The sequence below is a fragment of the Engraulis encrasicolus genome, chromosome 6 (genome assembly GCF_034702125.1).
Source record: "Engraulis encrasicolus isolate BLACKSEA-1 chromosome 6, IST_EnEncr_1.0, whole genome shotgun sequence".
Taxonomy (NCBI): Eukaryota; Metazoa; Chordata; class Actinopteri; order Clupeiformes; family Engraulidae; genus Engraulis; species Engraulis encrasicolus.
In genome coordinates, this window is record NC_085862.1 from 15061396 (window position 1) to 15071395 (window position 10000).

At 44.0% G+C, this 10000-nt stretch overlaps 2 protein-coding genes across 4 annotated transcripts in view; one reads left to right on the forward strand and one right to left on the reverse strand.

Annotated features, from left to right (window-relative positions):
- LOC134450202 (guanine nucleotide-binding protein G(I)/G(S)/G(T) subunit beta-1-like) overlaps window positions 1–2711 on the forward strand; it is a 6735-nt gene extending 4024 nt beyond the window's left edge. The window contains exons 7-11 of the mRNA XM_063200060.1: window positions 884–1085; window positions 1714–1800; window positions 2091–2144; window positions 2264–2339; window positions 2605–2711. Coding sequence (XP_063056130.1) covers window positions 884–1085; window positions 1714–1800; window positions 2091–2144; window positions 2264–2339; window positions 2605–2711 — 526 coding nt within the window. The remainder of the gene's footprint in view (window positions 1–883; window positions 1086–1713; window positions 1801–2090; window positions 2145–2263; window positions 2340–2604) is intronic.
- Window positions 2712–4613: 1902 nt separating this feature from the next.
- The window catches only part of LOC134450775 (mitofusin-1-like), a 21951-nt gene continuing 16564 nt past the window's right edge, over window positions 4614–10000 (reverse strand). For all 3 annotated transcript variants that reach the window (XM_063200757.1, XM_063200755.1, XM_063200756.1), the window contains exons 15-19: window positions 7939–8058; window positions 7462–7626; window positions 6975–7171; window positions 6569–6703; window positions 4614–5708 (exon numbers count right to left, since the gene is read on the reverse strand). In XM_063200757.1, coding sequence (XP_063056827.1) covers window positions 5636–5708; window positions 6569–6703; window positions 6975–7171; window positions 7462–7626; window positions 7939–8058 — 690 coding nt within the window. In that variant the 3' untranslated portion in view covers window positions 4614–5635. The remainder of the gene's footprint in view (window positions 5709–6568; window positions 6704–6974; window positions 7172–7461; window positions 7627–7938; window positions 8059–10000) is intronic.

Below are 10000 nucleotides of genomic sequence, written 5' to 3' on the forward strand. Positions count from 1 at the left end.
ACATACACACACTGACACACAACTCATACTCACACACATACACACACACACACACACACACACACATACACAGGTACACACACACAGACGCACACCGCACTTTCTACCTGCACTAAACACACACACACACACACACACACACACACACACACACACACACACACACACACACACACACACACACACACGCACACAAAACACATACAAACACACACACACACATACTGCTGCTGGTGTATTTAAATAAAAACCTTTTTTAATTATTTATTTCTTCAAATGCTACTATTACTATGTCAGAACGCTATAAAGGACTTTTAGGAAAAAGAACAACAAAATACCTCCTCTTAATGTATGTTCTCTACAAGTCTTCTGTTGTCCAGTCTTGCACTTTAAATGTCTGTATGAGCAATGTCTACGTCCATACTGTCTATGTCCATGTATGAGTACTGTCTATGTCTATACTGTCTATGTCCTTACCTAGATTAGTCTATGTCTGCATGGGAGAGCAAGAAACGCAATTTCAAATTCTTTGTATGACCAGTGCATGTAAAGAAATTGACAATAAACTTGACTTGACTTGACTTGACTTGACTTGAAAGACCAACTCCCTACCCATAAGGCCATGGCTGCAATGTGTTCATTTAGCTATTTTGAGTTTTTGTTCTGTAAGAATTTTAGTTTAGTGTAGTTGTGGGTGTTTGTTTATATGTATCTATCTGTGTGTGTTTGTTTGCGTGAATCCATCGGTGTAACCGTGTGTGTGTGTGTGTGTGTGTGTGTGTGTGTGTGTGTGTGTGTGTGTGTGTGTGTGTGTGCATATATCCATCTACTGTATGTCTTTGCATGTGTGTGTGTGTGTGTGTGTGTGGGGGGGTGGGTGCAGTGCGCTGTGGGACATCGAGATGGGTGTGTGTATTGTAAGTTTCCCCGGCCACAGTGGGGACGTGATGAGCCTGGCATTGAGTCCCGATCGCAGCATCTTCGTGTCGGGGGCCTGTGACGCCTCCTCGCGCGTCTGGGACATCCGTGACGGCATATGCAGACAACACTTCAACACACACCTCTCAGACATCAACGCTGTGGTGGTGAGTATCTCAGAGTACCTCTCTCTCTCTCTCTCTCTCTCTCTCTCTCTCTCTCTCTCTCACACACACACACACAGTCCCAAGTCTGGACAAATGCTACGGCGTGTGCAAACAAAACTTCAACACACACACCTCTCAAATATCAATACAGTGGTATCTCATAGTATCTCACAGAGTATCTCTCTCTCTCTCTCTCTCTCTCTCTCTCTCTCTCTCTCTCACTCACACTCACACTCACACTCACACTCACACACACAGTTTGATTATTTTATTTGGGAGGACCAATAATTATTGAGAAACAATACAGCGCCTCAAACAATATTAAAGTAGCAATAATATGTCTTATACATAAAAGCAAAAAAGTTATATTGGTCTGAAGCCTATTCAGGGGTACAAGTGGCACACACACAGTCCCAAATCTGGATCAAATGACATGTGCAGCATTTCATCACCCATCACTCAGACATAAACAAACATATCATTATATGAGTATGTCATATGTATACACACTGTGAACTCTGCGCGTGTGTGTGTGTGTGTGTGTGTGTGTGTGTGTGTGTGTGTGTGTGTGTGTGTGTGTGTGTGTGTGTGTGTGTGTGTGTGTGTGTGTGTGTGTGTGTGTGTGTAGTTCTTCCCCAATGGTAATGGCTTTGCAACAGGCTCTGATGATGCCACCTGCAGACTGTTTGACCTGCGAGCTGACCAGGAGCTGAAGGTCTTTCTTTCTTTCTTTTTTCATTGATGGTTATTTATTAATGATATTTATGGTATAATTGACATGGACAATGCACATTATTAAATATACAGTAGGCCTATGTAAATGAGGACAGTCATCATGGAGGAAGTTAAATAAATATGTTCTACATGTATCATAGTAAAAGTAAGATGTAAAGGGCACTTTAAAAAAAAAGAAAACATGGAGTAAATATGGTGATAAGGACTGCAGAAATGCCCAGACATCACCTCATCACTGATTAGTGAGTATGTGTTTGTTTGTGTGTTTAGATTTATCAGCATGACAACATAATCTGTGGCCTCACTTCTGTGGCCTTCTCCAAGGTTAGTGACATTACAATGTGTGTAATAATAATAATATACATAAACAATGTTATTATTATTTATTATTAATTATTATTATAACAACAATAACAATAACAATAATAATATTCTTCTCCAAGAGTGGACGGCTGGTGATCGCTGGATACGATGACTTCAACTGCAACATCTGGGATGTGCTGAAGGGAGAGAGATCAGGTACGCACACCCAGGTCACATCTATTCACCATTATCACCCCCCAACTCCACCAGCACACAACAAACCTTCTATTCATACATGATAATGCTCTACATTGTTATGACCTGAAGAGTGTGTTGGTGTGTGTAAGTTGTGATGGTGGGGCATTTTGTCTCTTGATGGTATTTCTGTGTGTGTGTGTGTGTGTGTGTGTGTGTGTGTGTGTGTGTGTGTGTGTGTGTGTGTGTGTGTGTGTGTGTGTGTGTGTGTGTGTGTGTGTGTTAGGTGTCATGACAGGTCATGATAACCGCGTGTCGTGTCTGGGCGTGACTCCTGATGGCATGGCGGTGGCTACGGGATCATGGGATAGCTTCCTCCGCATCTGGAACTGAGCAGCACCACCGCCTGCCGCCGAGAGAGGACCTGAGAGAGACCGGGCAGTCTGGCGGACGCACTGATTGGACAAGAGGGTGGCCACACAAACCACGCCTCTAACCACAGGCTGGGCAGTGACCGCATTCGTGATGGAGCAAAAATGATCAAATCTGAGCAAGTCAATGGAGACCTCATGACACATTTTTACTCAGAATGCATCATGTCATTTTTCAGTGTTTTCATGTATGCTGCATTCGTTTGCTCGGATTTGACGTGTTTTTTTTTTCTTGAATCACAAGAATGCTTTTTCTACTCTTGCAACTTTCCTACTATACTTCTAACCAATCAGAAGAATCAGAAAGTAGATTAACTAATAGTATGAGGTTGTGATTTTTCTTCAGCCAATAGTATGAACGGTCTTAATGTCTTGTCAGTATTTTATTAATGTTGGCTTGTTATAGCTCATAAATACATTTATTTATACTTTCATGAATGCAGTTATGAGCTATTATTATGTGTGGCCACATAACGTGTGTGTGTATATTAGGCATTTTTTAAGAACCAATTCAATGCATTTGCAAACAATTGTTCTTTGTAATAACTTAACAGCTCAGCAGCAGATCAGTCTGTGCAGTGGTGGTTCCCAATTTTTTTTCTGCTTTGTACCGAACAATATTTTTGCGACTCTCCCATCCCCCATAATCCAAACACGGTTTAGTTTAGTTGTTGCTCAATTTTAATTTTAATTCACAGGAAAAGTTAATGTATGCGTTAACCATACAAGTGAATTGAGTTACTAATTAATGGAATGACATGAGCTGTTAACCTGTGGATTTTCCCTTTATTATATTATTTCTCTCTGTGACCTCTCTGCATTAGCTCTGCCCCTAGGGGTCCCGGCCCTCAGTTTGGGAGCCACTACTGTACAGTATGACCTCTGTATGTGGAGTATTGTATTGGGAGTAAGCAGAGCCATGGAATTTAAGGTTACGCTAATCCCATTAACCTCCGTGTTCCATTTTTACACAAAAAAGACAAGTCATGGAGCCTTTGACATACAGATCGGCATTGACATAGTTCCAAAATAGTTCCAGGAAGTGAGCGTCGAACACAGAAAGTGCAGTCAAGATAAATGTAATTGAATATGATTCATTTTTACATTATCTGTGCTTGTTATGCAGAGGTTCTGAGTTGGTCTCTCTCAAAATAAAGGCGTTGCCTAGAATTATTTGAATCATTTCATCAACCGACTACTTGTACTCCGGTTGTCTCAACTCTGAATTCCATGGCTCCGGGAGTAAGATTGTAGTGTCTTCTGCTGACTGTATAGGAGCCAATTAAAAAATGCAGTTCCATACTATCCCTGTGGGAGTGGTCTCATTTACTAGCACCAGGCAATCAAAACGCACACACGCAACACTGCAGGAAGCAGAGAGAAAGTGACACGTGGCCGTGGGCATCAATCAGATGCGTTCTTTACTACTAAGGAGTTATGGGATACATCCATACATTTCTGCAGCATAAATAAACATACTGAAGTGGAGATAGTTTCTATAACACTCACAGGTATTTAGCAACAGGGGTAGCTAGCCAGCAGGTAGGCCTACAGACATAAATGCAAGAACCTGACCCTAAACCAGACACGTCCATGGCTGAAATGCCCCACAGAAAGGCACCAATCCCTACTTTGCTCCAAGGACTGTAATCAATGCCCTGCACCTAAATAACTTTAAGGTGTGTTGGATAAAAGTTACAGCTAACTTGTATAATATAATGTAAAGAATATTATTATGGGAAATGCAATTACAATGGGAAAAAGGATACACAGTAGGCCTACGTACTTGAATGCCCAAAGATGAGTCACCCAACAGATCAAGCATTGTTACAGTTATTTTTAAGGAAGACACAGAGACAAGAGGTGTTAGTAAAGTAGAGCACTTTATTAGCTCATCAGTCCACAGAGACACTCAGTCAGTCACTCGAGTCTCCAAAGACCTCAAAGGGTCATGAACACAAACACACACACACATTCACAGGTGTGTGTTCCATTCTACTGATTACAAAACTACAGCAGGAACCAAAGGACTTTCTTCAAATCATGGGAGGAGCGCACACACGCACGCATGCACACACGCACGCACGCACACATACACACGTGTGCCAACGCTCCTTGTTTATTAACAAACATATCTCAGGAGAAAACCACTCAAAATTGATGCATGCTCCTGGAAATCTCTCAGTAGAACAAACAATATACATCTCTCTCTCTCACAAACACACACACACACACACACACACACACACGTCCCGGGAGAAAAGAAGGCAGTAGTGGGCTACAGTGAGTTCATCTGGAGCAGCGCGTTGCTAGGCAACTTGTTGCTTAGGACAGGGGTTCCCTTCAAATATGGACAAACTTCATACACGTAAACATCAGCCATCACACATACACGCACACGCACTTCCTTTTTTGCTTGACTCTTTTCCTCTGTCTCAGACACACACACACACTATCTTTCTCACAATCTCTCTCTCTCTCTCTCTCTCTCTCTCTCACACACACACACAAACACACACACAAACACACACACAAACACACACACACACAATACAGGGAGGGTAGTGTTGAATGGACAGGGTGAGAGGTAAAATCCCTCCTTGGAAAAGGCCACAGCCACACACACACACACACACACACAGCATGATGCAGTTTCACAATATTTGGGAATTCATGTGTCTGAGTGTGTGTGTGATTCTGAACACATACACACTCTCCTGGGAGAGAAAAAAAATACAGTTCGTAGCTCCATGAGACACACACACACACACACACACACACACACACACACACACACACACACACACACACACACACACACACACACACACACACACACACACACACACACACACACACACACACACACGGCCTGGTGTAATGTCCTCAGGACAGATGGGGTCTCAGGTAATGGTTGGTGAAATCATCCAACTGACCCTCCAACTCCGACGCTTTGTGCCTACACACACACACACACACAGACACACAGACACACACACACGTTAGTATATTTATGTAGTACGCCATTGTGCCATAGCTTTGCGATCTTGTCTCAGTGTCGTAATGTACTCCTGTTAGAAAACTCATACCCACAATGCACTAGGGCTAGGCCAGGGGTTAGGAACCTATGGCTCTAGAGCCACATGTGGCTCTTTTGGGAAGTGTATATGGCTCTTACTTATCTAGGGTTGCCTTGAAATATGGAATCGTCCTGTATTTATAAATAAAATTACGGGTTCCATATTGAGTTGAAACAGGACAAGGGAGGTGAAAAGGACAAGGACAGGACAAGGGAGGTTAAAAAGTGTTAAAATGCAGAAAATTACATCTAAGAAATGCAAAATTTCCCCAGACCTTGCCATAATGAAGTTGACAGTTCTATCCTATCAATCCTATACTTACCTATTATCAATTGACAGTACTCTCTAAAATTGTTGGGCTTAATTGAAATACATGCCTTTGATTGTATTCAGTGTTTTTAAAATGGTATGGCTCTCATGAAAATTTCTTTTGAAAAATTTGGCGTTTATGGCTCTCTCCAAAAAAAAGGTTCCTGACCCCTGGGCTAGGCAATGAGGTGACTAAGGACACACAATACTCAGGAAGTAGCTAAAGAGTAAAGGCCCTGCATGCACTGCACTTCATAACAGCCACAGTGCCTGTTTCTACATGTTTCTGGAAACATATGCGCCAGTTTACAATAAATAACCAATAAAGTGTAGCCTGTTTGTTAATTTTGACTCATATGTGTGGACAGTGGTGAGTGAGTGAGTGAGTGAGTGAGTGAGTGAGTGAGTGAGTGAGTGAGTGTGTGTGTACCTGAGTGTTTTAGAGCGCTGCTGCACGGTCTCTAGTTGCGTGATCTTGTGTGTGAGTGTGTTTATTTCTCCTTCCAGCTGCTTCTGGGTGATGTCCACCTGCTGACACAGACGCGCAAACGTGGTGGCCATCTCCCTGCACGCGCACACGCACACACACACACACACACACACACACACACACACACACACGGAAGGGACAATTGGTGAGATACAATCATGTGGGAAGTCATGACTGATGACGATCATGTTGAGTGTGTGTGTGTGTGTGTGTGTGTGTGTATCAGTAAGAGAGAGAGAGAAAGAGAGAGATAGAGATTGAGAGAAATAAAGTGTGTGTGTGAGTATGTGTGTGTGTGTGTGAGAGAGAGAGAGAGTGAGAACGAGAGAGAGAAAGAGATACTCACTGCTGTACTTGGTGGCTGCAGTTGGCTGATGTGAATGAGACGATCATGTTGAGTTTCTCTGATGCAAAGTCCACAAACTGCCTCTTGAGCGCCCTCTGTTGGGCTCTGCTGGTCCACGTCAGCCGCTCATACAGATACAGCATCCCGTACATACTCATGGACAGGGCTATGAGGCGCCAGCCGACTGTACGCCACACCTACACACATGCGCGCACACACACACACACACACGCACACACACGCATGGTAACACACGCATGCGCGCGCGCACACACACACACACACACGAAGAGTTTGGTAATGTCAGAATAAACAAGGCTAGGTCCCTTTCGGGACCAAGATGAAGTCTCCCACGTTGTGTGTGTGTGTGTGTGTGTGTGTGTGTGTGTGTGTGTGTGTGTGTGTGTGTGTGTGCTCATGGAGGTACGTGATGTAACAGACACCAGGTTGTGTGTGTGTGTGTGTGTGTGTATATGTTTGTGCTCACCACTCCCCCCACCACCAGTACGCTCATAGAGGTGCGTGAGGTGACGGAGGCCAGGTTGTTGACCATGGTGAGCATCAGTTCCTCCTGAGTCAACGCTGCCTCCTGCTGCTGTGGAAGAGACACTGAGGAGCCGGGGGTGGTGGCAGCAGCCAGCGGGCGCGCAACCTGATCACACACACACATACACACACACACACCTCATCATAAGGACTTACAATAGATTTAGCACAGTGGTTCTCAACCTTTTTTGAAGGAACGCCCCCTGAACCTCATCATAAAAGCCTCCCAACACCCTCTTAACCTCATCATAAGTCTGCCAACGCCTTCCTTAGTACAAAAAAAAAAAGATGTGTCATGCAAACATGCATATCTGCTTTTTAATGTCACAGTGAGAAGGAACAGGGCAGTACACCGCAGAGAGATGTAGAAGTCGATCTCTCTCTGTGTGTGTGTGTGTGTGTGTGTGTGTGTGTGTACCTGTAGGTTGTTCTGAAGGCTGTTGTCCACTAGCATGAGTGCACGTTTGGCGTTTGTGGGGCCGAGGAAGCGAGTGACCAGAGCGCTCCAACCCAGCGAGAAGCGGAAAGCAATGTCCTCCTAGAAATCACAGCAGAGACAGATGCACATCAACACTTGGGCTGGGTGTGTGTGTGTGTGTGTGTGTGTGTGTGTGTGTGTGTGTGTCTCTTATCATGCCAAATGGTCGGTTCCCAAATGTGGAAGGATCAGGAAGAGCGCTCAACACCTTGTCTTCTTATACTTTACACTGGGTGCTTAACACATTGAGTACCGACGACGTAATAATGCGTTTTTCACGCCCATGCGTTGTATACCAAAACGTAAAAATGCGTTTTTGCATTTAAATATCATATTTTGAATCTACACCCTTCAATGGACAATATATGTGATTTTGGTAGCTCTGTGATGGACATAAATGACAACATTTGCAGTCCAAAGTTGTTTGATTGTTATGATGTTTGAGTGTTATGATTTGGATATTTTAATTTAACTTACCAAGATGTCTGGATGCCAACCCATGTCGCCTATCGCGCTGCCTGCATTGATTTCCCTAGTACGGTCACTGTAGCATGTGTTGTCTCTGACTTCACGCAATAGGTAAACACCATTGTATAGTGCCTGGAGTATCTTGAACTTTCTGGACTTGCTAGACCTTTACCAGATCCTTGGATCCAAATGGTACCCGATATGTGATTGCAGTAATGCGCTCCGATTTGGACGTTTGATCGCCAAAAAGATAAGTTTCTGTGTCTTCCTGTATGTGAGAAGCCAGAAGCTAGCATGGCTACATATCATGATTCCCTGATTGTCGCTCCCAACGCAGGACGCTCCCCTGTCGGCTCGCTCCCACTAGCCAGACTATCGATCCGGGTGGGACTACACGTCCGGGAGTGATAGAAACACCTGGGACTACACGTCCGGGAGCGATATCAGTTGGGAGTGTCCATCTGCCACCGCATATGATTCGGATCGGATGGGCTAGGCTACATCTAAGCATCATATCATTTGGATTTGTTGTCAATGTTGGGCTATTATTTCGGGAGTCATCGGGAGCTATTTTAGCAAATGTCTCACCCTCTGCATGTGTGCAAAGAGTTTGTGATCAGTCCACGTGAAAAACGGGGATTTCAAAGGGCATCGATTGCTGGTGTCGTAGTGTGACAGAGCAGGAGGTGTGCTGCCGTATTCGTGAATCGTGCTATGTTATGTTGTTGTTTCCCTAGTAGGCCTACGATCGGTAGCGTGTGTTGTGTCTGACTTCACGCAATAGGTAAACACAGAGACCATTGTATATCGTGCCAGGAGTATCTTGAACTTTCTGGGCTTGCTACCTAGACCTTTACCAGCTCCTTGGATCAAAATGGCACCCGAATTGTAATTGGAGTAATGCGCTCCGATTTAGAAGTTTGATCGCCAACCAGATAAGTTTATTTGATTATTCACCCCTATGTTGAACTGTCTTCCTGTATGTGAAAAGCCAGAAGCTAGCATAGATGGCTACATATGGATCGGATGGGCTACATCTAAGCATCATATCATTGGGATTTGTTGTCAATGTTGGGCTATTATTTCGGGAGTCATCGGGAACTATTTTAGCAAATGTCCGACCTTCTGCATGTGTACAAAGAGCTTGTGTTCAGTCTGTGTGAAAAACGTGGATTTCGAAGGGCATTGATTGCCGGTGTCGTAGTGGTTTAGAGCAGGAGGTGTGTCTTGACGTGCAGGAAGATGTGTGTCAGAGCTAACCTTGCACCAAATTGTGATTAAAACCAACTCATCCCCTTTCAAACTCGTCACATTCTGAAGAAGCGCACCCTTCACAAAAACCTCAATATCTCCGATTGTAGCTGAATTCCATGGATACCCACTTCGGTTCAGCGTGGGTTTACTCGGCAATAAAAGCTCGTAGAGACACACAGTTTTCACCTACTAAGAGGGCAGCGTCTCCACTTTCAAACGAGTCATAACATATTTCAGTGGCCCTATCACATAATAAGCTGTGAGTCTACAAAAAAACGTA